Source organism: Phocoena phocoena, chromosome 5 (assembly GCF_963924675.1).
Source record: "Phocoena phocoena chromosome 5, mPhoPho1.1, whole genome shotgun sequence".
NCBI lineage: Eukaryota > Metazoa > Chordata > Mammalia > Artiodactyla > Phocoenidae > Phocoena > Phocoena phocoena.
The window spans coordinates 118,985,216-119,005,995 of NC_089223.1; the positions used below are offsets into that span (position 1 = coordinate 118,985,216).

Genomic DNA, 20,780 nt, shown 5'->3' on the forward strand with positions numbered 1-20,780 from the left:
TGCCATGTATCCCCACAGAATGAGCTATACTCATAAGAGTTGCTCAATTATGTTACAGATATGCATAGTAAAAGAGAACACTAATATGCTTGTGTCTACAGAAGAAAAGCACTAGTAAAAAGTTCAGTGATATCTGCCTTCATTTACTTTTGGTGGGAGGCTATTACAGTAGTCTAGGTCACGGACAGGGGTGACATGGGAGGATTATGGCAGGGAAACAGTGGCGATGGTGAGAAGTAATCAGATTCTGAGTATGATCTGAAGAGAAGCTGACAGCATTTCCTGACAGACTGTATATGGAGTGTGAGAGGAGGAGAAGGGTCAAGGAGGAGAACAAGGTGATGAAGTTTTCCCTCAAGAGTTCACAGATGTTACTCCATTTAATTATAATTCTTCCTAAGGATTCAAACTAAAACACCAACTACACATTTTTGCTTTAAACATGTATCTTCTCTGTATATATAAATGTATTTTCATGTGGTCCTTCACTCAGGGGCCTAAGAGTATTAGTCAATTCAGCCGTTTTAAAGCTAATTACTATTCTTTCTTTCTTTCTTTTTTTTCTTTTGTGGCCATACCGCTCAGCCTGCGGGATCCTAGCTCCCAGACCAGGGATCGAACCCAGGCCCTCGGCAGTGAAAGCGCACAGTCCCAACCACTGGACCGCCAGGGAATTCCCTAAAGCTAATTTCTATTCTTCGACAAGTCTGCAAAGTAAGAGTCATTCAAAATCCCCAATGGAAAAATAATTATTTTAGATAATAAACTACTTGCAAAGCTCTTCCTCTGGACAGCCAATGCATTCTGATAACAAAAGCATAGAATTCTGATGTTTCTTAGGAAAGCTGAAAAAAATAGTGGTGGCTTGGATTTTATTAGTCATCACTCTGATAACGTCACGTATTATGGAATTCAGATTTACATGCAAATTTACACACACAAAAACGTCTCTGGGAATTCTGAGTGTCAGAGTTTCCGAAACAAACTTATGTAATGAAGACAAACAAATCCAGAAAAAAGCAATAATCTGACTGGGATGATTCAACAGGAAAGTCAGAGGTAGTGCCATGTGGTACGGCCACTACAGAGCATTCTCTTGAGGCAGGGGGCTCCACCAAAGTTTGTATGCACTGGAAGAATCATTTCTGAATTCAGAAATTATAGGAGAATAGCCATATGAACAGACGTATTCAACTGTCATGAATTTTGAATGTGTTAACTTAGTGTAAATAAAAATACTATCATCAAGGCTTCCCTGGTGGCGCAGTGGTTGAGAGTCTGCCTGCCGATGCGGGGGGCGCGGGTTCGTGTCCCGGTCCGGGAAGATCCCACATGCCACGGAGCAGCTGGGCCCGTGAGCCGTGGCCACTGGGCCTGCGCGTCAGGAGCCTGCGCTCCTCAACAGGAGAGGCCACACAGTGAGAGGCCCGAGTACCAGAAAAAAAAAAAAAAAAAAAAAAAAATACTATCATCAATACCAATATCTCACACCACAATAGGAACCTATTCTTCGCTTACCAGGGTACCTTAGCACACTGACTGGGAAGTTCCACCACAGGAATCAGTCCGTGGACAAAGGAATCCCAGCCCCCGCTCCAGAGCAAGAAGCCAGGCCTAGGGAGGAGGCCGAGGATAGTGGGATCTAGGAACTGATACTATTCTGCCGTTCTCCGGCTATGCGGGCAGCTCCCTTATCCCCGTGGGCCTCAACTTCCTCAACCATAAAGCAGAAAAAAATAATACCCCGTCAAAAGACAGCTTTGGCTTTCACTCTTGGGCTCTTTCCCCTTAGGCAGGTCTCCTATCACCTCTGGAAAATGACTGAGGTGAACTTTATTCTCGCATTCCTTCCAGAGCTGGGTTCAAGCACAAGTGAAATAAACCCATCTTCATGAGAACCGAGTTAATGAATATGAAGGGAAAAGTACGCCTACGTGCTGATGTGATCATGGCTTTTCCTCTCGGGCCTCACTCTACCGGAAGGAATGGAATGGAGAGATCCATTTAACTGGGCTGTCAAGGAAAAGCTGGAATATACAACCTTGTGAGGTCAGAGGGCCCCTCCTTGGAAATTACATCAGATAACGTAAGCCATCACTTGGTAAGATTTTGCCAATGTGACTGCTTCTGTACTGTGACCACAGTTAGGACCAAATAAACTAAACATGCCTTCCAGTCTAATCCTTTCTGATTCTACCACTATCTCAAAACATTTACTCCTGGATATCTAGGAGATGTAACTAAATTTCCTATCTCCCTTCGACATCCGACATTATGTATAAACCTCAACTTTCTCTGACAGTTTGCCCATTGTCCCTTCTGAAGTACCACGCCTCCCTAGGATAGATTTCCTGAACTCATACACTTGAGGTTCAGTTCTGCTATTTCTAAACAGCAAAAGTAACTGTCTCTTGTTTTGCAAAGAAATGCTAATCCTCACTGTGAGCAAATAAACATAACTCCAGAAGAGGCCATGGGTGACTTGGTATTTCAGCTGCATCTGTCTGTAACTTAACTTGGTATTTGTTTATTTGTTGGCAGACTGCTGTCCACATGTGGACTATGTAAGAAAAATCACGATTTTTTAATTGGCAAAGGCCCAATTCACTGTACTGAAAAGGTAGTAAGCTGCGAAAATCCAGATTATCTAGCTAAGACGACTAATGGGTAATCAGCACAAAAGGAAGTATCTTCAAAACAATTCTTCGTCTTACAAATTCAAACAATCTATACCATTGTGGGGCGGGGGAAGTTTGGACTTCTACTCAATAATCAATAGAAGTAGGAGACAAGTGACGAAGGTGGAGAAAAGAAAATATAATGAAATAGTAAAAATTCCATATTTAATATCCTGTCACTTAACTTTTCCTGACTAAAATCCTGAATCAGTCTCAACATCATTTCTATAGAGCTCCATACACAAAACTAAAAAAATCAGGAAAAAAAAATCATTTCTGCAGCAAAGTTCACTGACTGTATCTATTAATTTTGAACTAACAATAAAACCAAAAATCCTTAAAATGAGACATAACTATGACAGATCATAGCATTCCAGTTTATTCACCACTCCCCTCCCGGGAGGAGGACAGTGCTAAGTAGCCATGTGGCTCAGAGTGCTGCAGGTGGGGGGCATGCTGTATCAGGTTTGACCAGGTGACTTGCACTGACCCATGAAATGTGATTAGAAGCAAAGTGAACCATGTCCAAGGGAAAGCTTTCAGAGCCATCACATGTTTGGGTCACTGCTCTTTCCCCTCTGTCAGGAAAATGCATGTCCCTGATAAGGGCTGTTCCTTCAGACACCAAGTGGAATGGAGCTGTGAATCGCAGCTTCCAGCAGCCCATACTTGTGTTCACAAGAAGTATATCTGCATTGCTATAAACCACTAAGAGTTTAAGGTTGTTTGTTAGAGCAGTCTTCTTGGCAAAAGTTGACCAATACGATAATTTAAGCAAAATAACATTTTTAAAAATTATTTTGAGAGTAAGAAGAAAACATCTCGCAATCAAGGAAAACAGTATTTAAAACAGTGAATAGTGCAGGATAAGCTAATTTCATGTTTGAAGTGCATTAAAGTTCCTATAAGAAAAATGAAGACAAATGCAAATAAAATTGTCTCTTTTCTAATCACAACTCATCATTAGCCACATAGCAAGAAAAAAATTTAATATGATTCCTAGGAACGGGATACTATATGAAACAAAAAATCAAATCTATAAGCAAAGACTATCAATTACAAATCACTAACACATACACGTATCTCTCTTGGAGGAGTTCAAGCAAAGATAGTAATGTCTGAAGCATCATAAGAAACAAATCTGACATCATAGAGAAAAAAGTCAAGAGAAAAAATAAGAAGAATAAAAAGAAAAATTTGCTATATAGAAGTGATGTGATCCTAAGAAACTGGCTCTTCACAGAAAAAAAAAAACTACTATACCTCAGCTACTTTATTTAAAGGTAAGTTATCAATATTGACAGGCCAAAAAATTCTAGAATAAGATAATGCTATGGAGAATAGGGTAGCTATTTTATATACAAGGGATTAGAAGGCATATTGTGTTCCTACAGTACAGTTGCTCTATTTTTTATATACAATGTTTAAAGGTTACTTTCCATTTACAGTTATTATAAAATATTGGCTATATTTCCCATGTTGTACAATACATCCTGGAGCCGATCCTACACCCAATAGTTTATACTTCCTACTCCCCCATCCCTCCCCTTCTCTCCCCACTGGTAACCACTAGGTTTGTGGTTTATCTGTTGAGTCTGCTTCTTTTTGGTTATATTCACTAGTTTGTTGCATTTTTTTTGATTCCACATATAAGTGATAACTTGCAGTATTTGTCTTTCTCTGTCTGACTTATTTCACTTAGCATAATGCCATCCAAGTCCACCCATGTTACTGCAAATGGCAACATTTCATTCCCTTTTTTGCTCTATTTTATATTGGAAATGCTTTTTTTTTTCCTGTACGCAGGCCTCCCACTGTTGTGGCCTCTCCCGTTGTGGAGCACAGGCTCCGGACGCGCAGGCTCAGAAGCCATGGCTCACGGGCCCAGCCGCTCCGCGGCACGTGGGATCTTCCCGGACCGGGGCACGAACCCGTGTCCCCTGCATCAGCAGGCGGACTCTCAACCACTGCGCCACCAGGGAAGCCCTGGAAATGCTTTTAACTGACCTTCAATTAACTGATTCCCAGATTTACCTGACACTCTGCATATCCTAAAATCTGCCGAATAATGGCCAAGGCCACATCCTCTCAGTCAGCAGCCTGCTCCCTGGTTTGCCTGCACACTCCTGTCCTCATCACTTGACTTGCTTGCTTGAGTCCCAAGGGTCAGCTGTGTTTGTTCCCACACCGGTTTATGCCACTGGTACAAGTTACTCTAATTATGTAACTTAGCTAAACACTACATAAAGCAAAAATATATGAGTAGAAAAAATTCAATAGTTTCTAAGAAGATCAACTGAAGGTTTTGGAAAGACTTGCAAAGCAACCTGAGTGTAGAATCCTTCTATTTTTATGATTTCCTCCCATCTTTTATAATTGCTTTGCTTTGTGTAATTTGACAGCTTTTTTAAAGCCTTACCTTTGTGTCTTTTAGTAAAACTGGATACTATACAGAGTGGTTATGAAAAAAAATACGGTAGCAAACTCTAGTGAGAGAACCTAAATGGCAGAATCAAAAAGAATTTGGTCACAGATCAAAATCCTGGCAAATAAATGTATATTTCTAAAACAAGTTAAAATGCAATGGTTGAAATATCAATTCTATGATAATTCGTTTTCTATTAATTGACCAAGTACTGGTCCACATCACATCAGAAAACAGGGTCTCACCCAAATTATTATATAAGCAAGCCAGAGCTATAGGTCCCCCAAACGTTCCTCCCTAACCATCTGGCTGGCCCTCTCAAAGTGTTTACCCTTGATCTGTATTTATTTAGCTGTAGCTCCAACTGGGCTGTAAAGTACACGGGGAAGAGTATATTTACCTGTATTATATATAAATTATCATTCATTAAACAGTCATCATTCTAAACTGCATAAGTGTTAGCTAAGCACACTCCCTTCTCCTGTCTCCTCCCTTCCCCAAAGACTCCCAGCTCCCTGAGGGCAGGCACTCTAGTATATTCCTCTTTATATGAATCTCAATACTGATGCAACACCTTGCTCATGGAAGGGTGTCAACAAAGGATCTGCTGAATTCAACTAAGTAAGAGGGAAACAAATGCAATTTCCTTTTGAATTAATAAGACAGTAAAAGCAAGAATGTCATTCAGGGAAGTGAAACTCACTACAAAAAGGGTTCTAGAATCCATTTCCCAACCCTAACAAATTCTTAAGCATTCAAAAGTTAGCCAACACTTGGGGATACTTCAACCAACTGGAAATAAGGGAACAAATTAGACAAGCAGATGTGCTCCCTAGAAAGAAGACCAGAGTCAGGCCAAGCATACCCCACTCAACAGACCTAGAGTTAATTCAAAAACCTGTTAAAGAAACTGAATATTCATTCAACACATTTATTGTAGCACATGATGTGCACAATACTGCAGAATACTCACATTCACAAGAATACCCGTATTTGTTCCTGTCCTGAAGCACTTTAAATGCTCTCAGTGGAAACAGAACAAAATGGTTAAAATACAATAAAGCGCAAAAAGGGTCAAGACAGTTGCACAGAGAGTAGCAGCTGTAGAATTTTGGGAGGTAATTTCACAACAGTGTTTGAAATTCACAAGCTGGATGGGTTTTGCACAAGATAAGATCATGAGAAAATGGGTTTATTAAAGTAGGGAGAAGGACATCAGCAAAGTCACAGCATCACAGAGGGTATATTTGCGCTATGAAAAGAACAAACCTAGCTAGAACATTGGGCATTACAGGAAAGTTGCAGAACACTAGACAGAAAAAGCAGCTTCAACACATGGAAGTACTGAAAAGTCAGGCATAGATTAAACATGCCCTGTGTATTACAGCATTTGAGGAAAATTACAAGGCAACCACAAGAGGCTGACGTGACAGAAAAAAGACTGAAAGTAGAAAATTGTAAGATATTTCTTAATTTGATCAATGTGATGGTATAGTTCATGTGTCAACTTGGCTGGACCACAGGGTTTCCAGATATGTGGTCAAACATTATTCTGGGTGTGTCAGTGTGAGTGTTGTTGGATGACCTTAACATGTGAATCAGTAGACTGAGTAAAGCAGACTGCCCTGCACAGCGTGGGTGGGCCTCATCTAATCAGTTGAAGGCTTGAACAGAATAAAGGCTGACCTGTCAGGGAGTAAGAGCGATTTCCTTCTGCCTGACTGCCTTCAAAGTGGGATATTGCCTTTTTCCCGACTTTGGACTCAAGCTGAAACATCGGCTCTTCCTGTGTCTCAAGCCTAAGGGCCTTCAGACTTGAACTACACCACTGATTATCCTGGTTCTCAGACCTTCAGACTTAGACTGGAACTAGAGCATCAGCTTCCCCTGGTCTCCAGCTTGCTGACTCATCCTGCAGCTCTTGGGACTTGTCAGCCTCCACAATCACGTAAGCCAGTTCCTTATAAGGAATCTCTTTATATATATACACACATACACACACATACATACTATTCATTGTTTCCCTGGAGAACCCTAGCTAATAAAATCAAATTTAAGATGTTTGTTATACTGTTACAATAGAATCTATATGAAAAACTAAAGTACATTTGAAATACCTTTTGGTGAAAGAAAACATATTAACCTAGATATGAGTTTTTATTTTAACTAAAATGAAACTTCTGATAGAGATAAGTAATTCATTTGAAAAAAGAATTTTTTGAGCACTTTACGTACCAAGAACTATGCAAGGACTAAGTATAATGTAGTGAAATAAAACAGATACAGTGCCTACCTTCAAAGAGCTTACAGACTGGGAGTGGAGTCTGCCATGAATCAACCACCAGAGAAATGGAAAATGACTTGATAAGTGTGAGAGCAGAGAGGGACACGGTGCTACTGGAGCATGTAGCGGAGAGAACTCACCTCCTCCAGGGTTAAGGGACGGCTTCCTGGTAATGTGATAACTTAGCTTGGATTCCAAGGACACAAATAGGAAGAACCCAGCAAAGGGAAAATGCACGTGCGAAGCAATGGAAGGGACTGAGACATTTAAGAGCTGGCAAAAAGTATAAGGTGCAAAAAGAAAAAAAAAGAAACAAAGAAAGAAAAAGGCTGGCTAGGATGGTAGGTGGATTCGAAGAAGCCAAAGGAAGAGATGTTTCAGGATGGAGGCACTTGTCAGCAACACCTAATGCTGCTGCAAAGATCTAGCAAAGAAAAGCCTTAAGTGGCTTAGTGACCTGGAGAGCAGTGGTGACCTGAGAGAGAACCACTGGAAGGCTGAGAGAGGAAGAAGCCTGGTCAGTGTGGGCTGAGGGTACTGGTGGTGAGAAAACTGGAGACCGGGCATATGCACAATTCAGGGAAGGAGAAAGGGTCCCTGCTGGAAGGGAATATGGAATCAAGAGGGAAAGACTTTGAAAAGAAAGAGAAACCTGATGTTTAAAACCAATGAAAAGAATGCTGTTGAGTGTGAGAGGGTAAATATCGAATGGAGAAAAGGGATAACCTACATTGTAAGTGCTCACCAGGAGGAGATGCACGGGTGGGAGGCCTGCTCTTAGGAAAGAGGAGGGACCCTTCTCTGTGTGGGAGAAAGGAGAGAGAAGAGGTGCGGCTGTAAGTAGGTGTGCATGTTTGATGTCAGAAGTTGCGGAATCTCTAAGTCTTATTTATATCACTTTTCTTAACATTCACCAAAATAAATGAAAAATGCCTCTTCTTAGAACATCTTGTTAATTTTCAAGTATTTACACACATTAAAACAGGCTACTTATATTCTTTTATAGAAGCATACTCCTGACTACTGAACCCCCAAATCAAGTGTACTCAATCCCAAATAACTTTTGCCTGTGATTTCTCCTGTAAGTCTCACAGTTACATATTTCACTAATTTTGGCAATAGGTCAATTGTAAACATCTCTGCAATTTCATTTATTGAAAATGTATTTAATGACTAAATGGGTAAAGGTGGTCAAAAGGTATGAACTTCCAGTTATGAAATAAGTCTTAGGGATATAATGTACAGCACGGTGAACAAAAAGAAATACTATTTGAAGTATATATTCATCACTGCTTTAAAATGTACATGTATTCCTCTGAGTCTTCTAGATAAAAACTGGGCTCAGCATCCCTCTCTCTCTGGGAGAACCTGGATACCAAAACGGCATGTCCGACTAACTGGGTCAGAAAGCTCTGCTCTGCCACTTCTAGGCTTTATAAACTTGAGCTCAGCTTTTTCATCTGCAGAATGGGTATAACGCTACTACTTTTGGGGGGAACTGTTGGAATTAAATGAAATAATGCTGATGCAAAAATTCTACAAGTTTTTATAATGGGCCAAAGTCGCACAGTTTGAAATCTCATTTCACAAGCATGGATAATCTGTTTTCATTTGTTTTGTTTTCACTTACTGATTGACTTTCTAGAGGTAAAAATATCGTGGGGTTTCCTATGGGTTTTAGATGATGTCAAGAGAGTATTAACATATGTGTTACCTGACAGCAAGGTGCAAAGTATTTCAAGGGATTATTATGAATCTCCCTTAGGTACAACATGATATTGGTCCTACTGAATTGAAACAAAGCAGTATATAGTTATAGAAGTTTAATAGAAGCATATAAATGCTTGATAATAAGCATTTTAAATCTGGAAAAGTAGAAAAATAAAAGCTACATATAAGCACACTACATTCCAAAGTCTAGAAGTGGGCACAGAATTAAGTCACATAGGGAAAGCTCTCAAAAGCCTAGCTGGCTTTACATGCTATTGCTTGAAGAAAAGTAGGGTAAATTCTCAGCAAGAATGACCATGTGCCTTTTTGTTCCTGTCTCCTGTCTGAAAAACTAATAGAACAGACAGATGTGTAAACCACCATAAAGTGTACACAACTATATCGCAAAGGACTTACTTAACCACAGGAAAAGAAATCAGAAAATGCTGCTTTAATCTCTGTGCACTGAGGTGAATTTAATAAAAATGTTCATTAAATACCAACTTAAGAAATCACAGACACATGAGTCAGTTGATTACCCATTTAATTAAGTACAGTAGGCCCTCCGTATCCCACATCCATGGGTTCTGCATCTGAGGATACACAGAGCTGACTATACTACACCATTTTATACATAAGGGATTTGAGCACCCACAGATTTCAGTATATATAGGGGTCCTGGAACCAATCTCCCACGGATACTGAAGGATGACCCTGTAATAAAAAGTGTGTATAGTTTTGACATAAATCAGTCATGATAATGATACATTTAATTACTTTCTAGACTCCTGTTAAACAAAGTTCCAAGTGAAAGGAAAGGCCATACTCAAGCTCAGAACTCCTCTTCCACTGGACTCTGTTCCTTCTTGACGCAATGACGCACCACAGACAGCGGCCTACAACCCAGTAAGCAGTCGTCCTTTCTCCTTTCCCCAACCTGTCTTTTCTGAATCATGTGAGATTTCCAAAGAGGACTAAGACACAGCTATGGATGATTAGATTCGGTTCTAAGGTAACATCGCTCCTAAGGCCTTGTGAGCCAGTTTCCCCAAGATCTTGAATTTAACATACTTAGCCGAATTGTGGAGCTTGCGTCAATTGAAAGATACATAAATTGTAAGAGAAATTGTACACCTTCTTCTGAATATTTTATCAGTTCAATGATGGAATGTGGCACTTCACGTTTTACTTTTTATTGCCTAGTAGTGGCTGAACCTTTTATGAGAATCTGTTCGTGAAATGGATAGAGTCGTTTTCTCTAAATAGAAATTTCCATAGAAAACCCAACTGTCACTGATAAATAAATAAATGTGGCTAATTCTAGTGTTTTCTGTTATATGCATTACATTGATTGCACTTTGCAGTTTATTACCTATTTTAATACCAATCATTAAAAACGAAATCTAAAACACATCATAAAATGTATCTCCAATTTTGAAAAACAAAAACAAATCATTTCCTTCTTTATGTTCACACACAAAAAAATCTTGCCTGGCAACAAGTAGTATGTATACTTAATTTTAGGTGTCTAGATTTTAACACTTAAAAATAAATTTCATATATAATATATAAGCAATATATATATAATATATATATTTATTAGTTTAATTTCTTCCTCTGATAAATGGGGTATTCATGTTGTTTGCTTCACTGCATCAATAACAACTGTCTCTTCTTTTCACTATATTTTTTAGCAACTAAAAGATTTTAAACTTTCTTCTTTTTAATTTCTACCATACCTCTTCTTAAACTTTGTAATGGCATAGGCTGGTTCCAGTGTATTTAATGCAATGTTGATTAATTCTCAAATACCAATCTTTCATTATTACATTTGTTAAGTGTGATTTCAAAGAACCCTACCACTTCACAGCAAAGACCTCCTGTCCCATTAACCTTTGCTATTTCATTCCTCTATATCCCAGGTTTCTGAGTTAGTCCAGACTGGACTGTCTAGCTGTTACTCAACAGAGTATCTGAATTTAAGACTCGGATTGTCTGTGGTTATGTCTGTAAAAGGACTTGACATAATGATGAGGTGCTATTGGCCACACAGTCATCTGGCTAAGAGATAAAAATGCCTACACTGTAGACTGAGATGTGTACACATGTACCATACATACTCAGCAGGGACAGAGTGAAAGTGTCCCTGCCAGACCAAATACTCACAGGCACGCAAACTGCAGGCCAGAGTTCAAGTGGAAGCATTTGCTCTCGGTCATTTCAAAGGAAATAGACATAAGGGTTTTCCAAGTTGCCAAGGCGCACGCAACTAGGTGTACCAGTTCCGGAAAAAGTCAGCAGAGGAGTCACGTGAGCAAGCACCCACTGGGCCCCACTAGACGCATCCATGCAGGGTGGGCAGTGTGAAAACAAACGAAACTGACACAGACTGTTCTTGAGGAACTCCGACTAGTGACAGAAATTCATAGGTAAATAAATCATTTCTCTAAGTGAGACCATCGATACATTACGTGGTTTGGGTTTCTGCTCTGGTGGTGTGGGGAATATTTTTAATTAAATATTTTTTAAGTTTTAAATTTTAAGTTTTAAATCCAATATTAAATAGAATTTAATTCTAAATGAATAATAAATTTAGATTAAATATTAAAAGACTCAGCACCTTTTCCTCCACAAAGAATCATTTCACAGAATTTCTATTTTCAATTCTATTTCATACATTCACTATCTCTAACACCCTGTTACCAAAGGCCCCAAATCAATTAGGAAACACACACTCTTCAGCCCTCTGGCTTCCTTTTGGTTAATGCTTTGCTGGGTTACAAAATTATGAGCCTTTTAAGTGATTTCTAGGGATGCTCCCCACTAGTATCCAGCATTCACTGAAAGACAGCTGAGAGCAGGCAGAATGTAGACATGTTCTTTAGGAAACAACCAACCTGCACAAAACCTGCTTCTTTAAGAAAGCTGAAAAGTGGCTTAGCACAAACATCATAATGATCCCAAACCTATCTCTAAGGTTGCCAAACCACTGTATCTAGTAAAGGTCTCTGCACAGCACAAGACATCTTCTACGTCAGGACATTTCTTGCATCTATAAAGTCCTAATTATCTTTCCAGAGGGAAGACAGGCCACACAGCCACAGCCAGCAAAGTCACGGTAAACAGTGGTCAAGTGCCCTTAGCAATCACGTGTGTCCCTGTGCATCCAACAACCAAGGTGCCCAGGAGCCGGGATCCAGGCGTCTGCAGCCACAGTCAGGGGCGGGCCCCTTATGGTTCCATCATTCCATCCAGCAGGTTGTCCTGTCAGTGGTGAATGTTTACTGAGAAGTCTTCTACATGCTTAGAATTATATTAGCTACCTTGAGAGGAATTTAGAGGAAATAAAACAGATTTCGTTCTGTTTTACATAGAGACAAAACTATAAAGACAACAACTATGGACATGGCAGGGGTAGTGATAATGCAAATACTTGCTAACATATATTGGCACATACAGGGGTCAGGGGTTTTGCATATGTTATCTCATTTAATATAATCCTCACAAAAATCCAGTGAGGTAGGTATTATTACCACTAATTCACAAAGAGGAACAGAGTTTTAAAGATTATTTTTACTGCTATGAAAACAGGAACTAGATCATCTTTTTAACTATAATATCTCCAATGTTGAGCACAGGCCCTGGCACACAGCAGACGCTTGGGAGCTATCGGTTGACTGAACGAGTTAAATAAATTGCTCAGCCAGTGAGGTTAAGGGTCAGGAAACTACTGCCTAAAATGGCCTTCCTTAACAGTATCCGAACTGGGCTGGGTTCTGCATTCCTTCTGATTCTATATCAAGGCCTCATTTTGTCATTGATTCTAACCTTACCCCTTCCTTCTATAAAGCACATCCCCCACACTGATCATTGCTGTAGCCAGCCTCGAAGACGGCCTCCAGTGACGACCCACCTCCTGGTATCCACACTCCCGTGGAGTCTCCTCCTGCACTGTGCCATGCTGGTCTGCGTCTGTGTGACTAACAGCATCGTACAGAAATGATGGTATGGTAGGTCATTTCCAAAAGTAGGTTATAAAAGACTGCTGCTTTCTCTCTCTCACATCACTCTCAGAGAAGCAAGCTGTTTCTCTCTGTCGTGAGGAGTCCTAGGGAAGGTTTACACTGTGAAGAACTGAAGCCTCCTGCTGATAGCTATGTGAGCGAACTTGGAAGTGGAATCTAATCAAGTCTTCCGAGACCAAACAGCCCCAGCTGACTACCTGACTGCAACCTCGTGACAGTCCTGGAGCCAGAACTCCAGAACCACCCAGCTAAGTTGCTCCTGAATTCCTGACCCTCAGCAAAGGTATGAATAATAAATGTTTGTTGTTTTAAGCTGTTAAAATGTGGGTGAAATTTGTTACACAGCAAATATGTAACTAATGTAACCACAAATACATAGAAATAATATAGGCTAGATAAAAATCGTTCTGAAAAATATTATATGATATCACTTATATGTGGAATCTTAAGGAAAAAAGGGTACAAATGAACTTATTTACAAAACAGAAGTAGAGGCATGGATGTAGAAGACAAACTTACGGTTACCAGGGGTAGCGGGCGGGGTGGGGGAGGATAAATTGGGAGATTGGGACTGACATAGACACATTACTATATATAAAATAGATAACTAATAAGAACCTGCTGTAGAGCACAGGGAATTCCACTCAATACTCTGTAATGGCCTATATAGGAAAAGAATCTAAAAAAAAAAAAGAGTGGATACATGTATATGTCTAACTGATTCACTTTGCTGTACATATGAAAACTAACACAACATTGTAAATCAACTATACTCCAATAAAAATTTTTAAAATAAGAAATGAAATAAATGTTTGTCAATGCAAAAAAAAATAGCTCAAAAGTCAAGCTCCAATAAAGCTCTAAAGTGATTCATAGAACCCTTGGATGAGTCAAAAGGCAACAACACATCCTACTCTATTGCTGGGTGACACAAGGACACTGGGAAGCAGGATGGTCTTCAATGGAGGTAGTTGAGAAAACTACCTGTATGGTTTCTGGATTGACAGACAAAGAAAATCCTACCTACTCGAAAATTTCCCCTATACCTAACCTGACATGCTCTGATTCTGAAATTTTACTTTTTTTAATTTCAAGAGATCTAAATGTTAACTTTATCTCATTTTTAACACATTAGCTAGCAGCTAAGACAAAAAGTAAGGAACCAAAGGGAAAAAGAGGCCAGGACAGATATTGCCTAGACATCACCTTTATATGAAAAGAAGAAAGTGCAATGCTTTGTAATGAATTATGGGTAGTTGGGGAACTTAAAAAAGATCAAAGAGTATGTGATGTAAATAACTTTAAAATATATTTTTAAAAATTAAATTGTTTTGCAAATTTTCAGCAGTTTCAAAATATGTAAATAGCAAGTTCAGACATATGGAAGTTTTTTTTTTTTTTAATTGTTATTGGAGTATAGTTAGTTGATTTACAATGTTGTGTTATAGTTTCAGGTGTACAGCAAAGTGAATCAGTTATACATATACATATACCTACTCTTTTTTAGATTCTTTTCCCATATAGGTCATTGCAGAGTATTGAGTAGCGTTCCCTGTGCTACGCAGTCGGGCCTTATTAGTTAACTATTTTATATATAGCAGTGTGTACACGTCAATCGCAATCTCCCAATTTATCCCTCCCCCTGGAAGGTTTTTAAATCTGACTTTACTCCTTTATAATTTATCTCAACTCTAAGGTATTAGAGCACAGAGGTTCAGAGAGTAGACAGGGGAGATAATTCACCAGGGTTCAAATCCTATCCAGCTACCCCCAGGCTGTGTGGCTCAGACAAGTCACTTAGATTCTCTGTGTGCTAGTATCCTCATGTGACAAAGGGAAATGATAATTATAGTGTCACAGTAAGTATTAAGGTTTTAATACATATCACCATTTACTGGCATATAGTAAGCATGCAGAAAGGGTTAGCTGCCAACATCATCATTATTAAGGATTAACTCATCCTTCAAGGTATCACTATGTATCTTAAAGATCTCTCTATACATATTCATTTTTCCTACCAATAAACTACAACCTCATTGAAAATAATAAACTGATAAGTAATAAAATTCCCCCACTCCCTGTAGGAACATACAGCAACAGTAGGGTTGGTATTTAAAACCTCATAGGACCAATTACTTGTGATTTTAATTTAGTTTAAATTTTTACCCTAGTGAAAGACAAATATGTACCTTACTGGAAGATAACCCATTAAAAGACAAACCTGCAAGTTATTTAACTGATATTTTATTGAAGAAAATTGCCAGAGAGCTGCACCTTACAATTCTGTAACATACAGAGTCTAGAAAATATTGTAGAAATACCATTTGTATAAATCTGATAGGAAAAAAATAGAAATAGGGAAGAAACAGAATTAGAGGAAACTATGTATAATTTTGGGTATAAGTGATAAATCCTTCTGATATTTCTTTTGGTTGGCTGCTTGGCTGGTACCATTCTGCATCAACACTATTTGATAAGCCTGTTGACCTTGGTGGCTTGATGACAATGGAGAAAGTACTATTTGGGCTCTAAAAACACGCAAGTTGCTGCTCTCCTTGGAGAGCCACATTTGATCTCCCACTTCTTCATACTGAAATGCCATGTGTCACCAGAAAAGACTCTGGGATAAACTGTCTAAGACTGTCCATCCTCTCACAAGGCACAGGTAGGAGAGCAAATAATATGTAATAAAATAGCTTTCCTGGTAATGGGGAAACCAAACTGACATCGGAATCGGGGTGGAGCTGTTTTGATACCACAAGCTCAGCTCAAAGCCCAGTGCCCTCTAGACTTAGACCACCCCATCCCCTGGCACCCCTCACGGAGTAGTGGACCAAGACCCAAATATTCTTCCATATGCTCCTTTTTTTTTTTTAGAACAACAAGCCATCTTTCATTACGTTGATAAGATAATATACTGTGAAAAGTCCCAGGAAAGGTATGTCTGGACACATGTCTTAAGAACATGAGATACAATACTCTAGCTCTGAAATGACTAAAGAATTCCAAGTTCCAACTTTAAATGTCATAATTCTGTATTTAAACAAATAGTTTTCTACCAAAAGATCAGAAATTTTCAAAAGCCTGTAAAACACTAAGTAGTTCAATTACTTTTCAAATATTACATATTTTTTTCCTTTAGTATAATAAAATTAGCATTTAATAAGAATCACCCGTTTCTTACGGAGCTTAAGAATTCTCTTGGTTCATTTTAAGCCAAATCTTTCATGTTTAGAATTTTCTGGTTTAGTTGGAAATAGTTTTCATGGGTCTGAACATCCACTTCAACTGATTATTCTGAAATGTGCGCATGTGGGAGGAATTGTTAGCCTATGAGACCCTTCTTCAGTAATTCAGATATTTAAATCATCATTTCCAAAGCAAGTCTTCCAAAATCAAATAAACTGCAAAACTAGAAGTATAACTGAGTCTCCAAAAAAGAGTTCCCATCCTCTGCCAAAACAGACCTCGAATTCTTAATCCCTTGTCCAAAAAAACTGGACCAAGTATTGACGTTTTCCACCAAGCAAGCCACAGAGCCACAAATGTTTCTCATTTACTTCACTCCTGGGACACACAGCTCAAATAAAAAATTTCCTGAATACCCTGAATTTCAGATGCAACTTGGAATGCAAGTGATTCATAATGCTTTGCAGGAAACATTATGATCTTCTCTTATCAATTCAGTGTTTCTGGAACGCAGTCCTCAGGAGATAATCCCAACTAATCAGAAGGATGATATCACTGTCAGCCATGTGACCCAAATATTAAGCTCTCTGCCTCTAGCTCAGATGTGATTTTGCACCCTGAGCAATCCACTTCTCCAGCTACTGTTCAAGTAAGAAAGACGTTACCTCAAGGGAGCTAGCAAAGATCCATACTGTGCTCCATGGCAAGAAACATGGTAGCACCGCACTCAACCCCCCCTTAGGAAAGGCCAAAACCACGTTAAAAGGAATTAAAGGCACTGTCATCACTTCTGCACCCAAAGACTCTCACAGTGGCCTCTGAACAGTCATAGATTCTAATTAAATTAAAGTGTGAAACTTCACATAGCCTCCAGCTAGTTTATGAGTCCTACTCTAATCCCACTCCCACTTCACCCCCTATTAGCAAGTCAAACAATAACATCTTGGAGTACCAAAGTTGCAACAGTCATCTTTTGTAGATTCCTATTTGCTTTCAAGGAAAGAAACACAGTTGAAATAGAGGAAGAAAAGTACTGCACTGAATACACCGAATTAACATGAAAACTGTGTAAGTCTTAGAAATCCTGGTTACCAAAAAGGAGAGAAGTGTAGGTGGCTACAATATGATGAAATAAACAGGGCATAGAGTAGCAAATCTGGGTAGCGAAAGATGGAGACAAACACTTACTGACAGTAATCCGTTAACTAAAGAACCCAGTATAAGCAAAATGTACAGTTGAAGGGCATTCTTCAACAAGGATAAACCTGAGAGATTCTGGGGCAAAACTCAAAGCTGAGCGTATTATACCTTGAAAGTTTGGGCAAATGGAGAGAGCTACTGATGCTACAGAAATAACAGCCAATAGGAAGAAATGCCCAAAAAGGAATTTGAGAACAGCTTAAAATCATTATTTAAGCATAAGAAGAAAAGAATCTAGTTTAAACAGAATAATATTCTCTAAAACACAATAATGAAGAACCTACAAAACAATGGGTTTGCCTAAATTAGGTTTCATGGTTCTACAGGCAATTTTGATATTGTTAACATTTACAAAGGAACACTTAAACTGAGTCTGTAAATTAAAATTAGGATATAACTGAAGATCCTGTGAGATAAGTATGCCTCAGAAAACCATAAAAAAATATAAAATACTTGAAAAAAAATAATGTCTACAAATTAAAAAAAGAGATCAACTTCAACGTGTGACTGGATCAACACATGTCATGAACAATCTAAAAAGTGGCTTGAATACAGCTAGCTGCCAAAAGATCCTATTTTGCATCCCCCACGTGGCCCCTTTGGTAAGTCATCACTCATTTATCCATACCAAAAGAAACAGTAATCACACTGGTGATCCACTACTTCTTTTTACTGAAGAAATCTGGTGAGCTAATAACATCAGGAAATGAAATATTCTAAATGACTGTGTTTTCTGGTTACTTTAAAACCTAATTCTGTGCATTTTTCCCTCTTGCTCCTGTTGGTTTTAGACTTGGAATTGAGTGAAATCAGCATAAGCTCTCAGAGTTTTGAATAAATGACATAATATATATGAAGCTTCTAGAATAGTGCACATGGGTAAATACTCAAAGAACTGTTAGTTCCCTTATTCTTTTCCCTTCCCTCTTGCTTCTGCCAACCACAGCTTTGCTTCCTCTTCTGCAGTTGAGGATTCAGGAGCTGAGTTTTCACATGTGATAAGTTAATTCCCCAACAGAATGTAATGCTTCTTTATCCTCTTAATGATCTGTCCAATGAGTTTTAATTACAGAGCCTCTCTAAAAACGCCCTGCCTTGACCTTTTCTCTTCTTCCCTTAATTTCCACTGAGGGATCACCGAAGTTCAACTCACAGTTTGTATTAGAGACTGGTGTTGTGTATAGCACTATACTAAGATACAGGGATACAGAATTCAGGAAAACATTGATCCCACCTGGCAGAGTTAATTTTATGTGCCAGCTTGACTGGGCCACAGGGTACCCAGAGAGTCTTTCAAACACTACTCTGGGTTTTTCTGTGAGGGTGCTTTTGAATGAGATTAACGTTTTAATGCATGAATTTGAGTAAAGGAGAATGCCCTCCACAATGTAGGTGGGTCTCGGCCAATCAGCTGAAGTCCTGACAAGAACAAAAGGGTCTCCTTCCCCCAAGTAAAAGAGAATCCTTTTGCCAGATGGTCTTTAAACTGGAATATCCACGCTTCAGGCCTGACAGCCTTTCAAGTGGGACACTACCTCTTGCTGATTCTACAGCAGCCTTCCAGTCATCAGACTTGAACTAGACCATCCATCAGCTGTTCCTTGTTCTACAGCAGCCTGTTGCCTCTGGACTCAAAGTGGGACATCGGCTCTGCAGATTTTGGACTTGCCAGCCTCCAATTCCTTACAATGAGCCTCTTTCTCAGTCTCTTTCTTTCTGTCTCTGGATGGATGGATGGACGGACTGAAAGATACACAGCTACACATCATAGATATAGATATACAGATATAGATACACAGATCCTATTGGTTCTGTTTCTCTGAAAACCCTGAGTAATACAATACCCTCAAGAAGCTCAGAGTACAGTCATAGGGATATACCCAAATAAACTTTCTCCATGAAGCCTTTCCCAAACAATAACACAGAATATGGTGCTATGAGCCAAATAAACCATCAAACAGAAAAACTATCAATAAACATTCACTGAGTGAATTAAAAGTACTTGAAAGCAGAATCCGCCAAGGACAATATCAGCCCATGTAATTCATTCCCTCAAGGATTCTCATAAAGTGAGTGATCTGGTGTCAATTTACAGCTAGGCTTGCCCTTTCCTGCACATGCTGCCTAGATGAGATTTCTCTGCTTTTATGAGTTAGTTACTGTTATTTGAAGCAGGTCATTGGGAAATAAATTTAAAACAGGGAGTACAGTTATAAATTAGTTCACTCCCCTCGCAGTACAGAGTACAAATAAGAAGCAAATAAGCTCACTTGAATGGCAGCCAAGTTCTTCTGCTCCTGAGATGGTGCCTCATGAACAAAGCGAAGCCAGTTGGAGTGCCGTGGGTTGGTAGCATCCAATATGTACAGAACTTCTCCCTTACTCCCACGAACCTGAAACATAAAAGCTCCTGAATTTATACTTGAAGTTAATATTAACCATACTAAATAGATTATCCATACTAAAAATAACATGATATTTTTTCATAAGTATTACCTTTCTTATTAACAGGTGTTGAATAGATGCTGAAGATTAACATCCATTCTTCCCTTTAAACATATGTACAAACAGAGCCTACTTTAATTTGGCAGATGTCTAGATGACTCACAATTGCAATCAACTCTCAGAAACATCCTGTGTTGATAGCTCTTTTCTGGTCAAGATTATTTATTTGTAGGTGTATTTCAATATATGTGTCACAAATGCAATTGTTCAGGGGATAACTATAATTGCAAACCATCCCCTTTCTTTCCACCCAAGACGGCAGGGCTGCTTGGTTCCCCAAGTGGGAGGGGTGGAGCTGGATAAATCCTTTCAATTTCTCTCTCCACCTGCCTACGGAATCATTTCCATATGCGGAGAATCTGCTAATCTAACCAGTGGAATCTGACATCCCCTGGGCCACAATTCACATTTTTAACTAGTGGATGAATAAAACAAGTTCAATTTTGTCTTTTCATGGCCTGCTCATGTCTTGCTGAGAACGACGGTGAGCTCTCTGTTTTTTGTTTCTTGCCATAAACCCTCCCGGTCAGATTTACTCAACTCTCAATCAAGGGAGGAGGGTAACTGCCAAAGGAGCAAGTACTCCACTGGGCATTCTTGAATCCAAGTTGCTTCGAATCTAGCTTCTCAAAACCTCTGCATTGTAGGGTACTGGGTACTTGCTCAGTTTAATAAAGCATATACCAATCTCTACCCAATGTTCATTGTGTGTTTATATTCAACTGGAATCGAGGAGAGGAGGGGGGGAAGCAATGAGTGATTAG

General features: G+C 39.1%; 1 protein-coding gene across 3 annotated transcripts in view; it reads right to left on the minus strand.

Annotated features, from left to right (window-relative positions):
• PRDM5 (PR/SET domain 5) overlaps positions 1 to 20,780 on the minus strand; it is a 207,191-nt gene that overhangs the window by 120,349 nt on the left and 66,062 nt on the right. For all 3 annotated transcript variants that reach the window (XM_065877615.1, XM_065877616.1, XM_065877614.1), the window contains exon 3: positions 19,782 to 19,904. In XM_065877615.1, the coding sequence (XP_065733687.1) occupies positions 19,782 to 19,904 (123 nt within the window). The remainder of the gene's footprint in view (positions 1 to 19,781; positions 19,905 to 20,780) is intronic.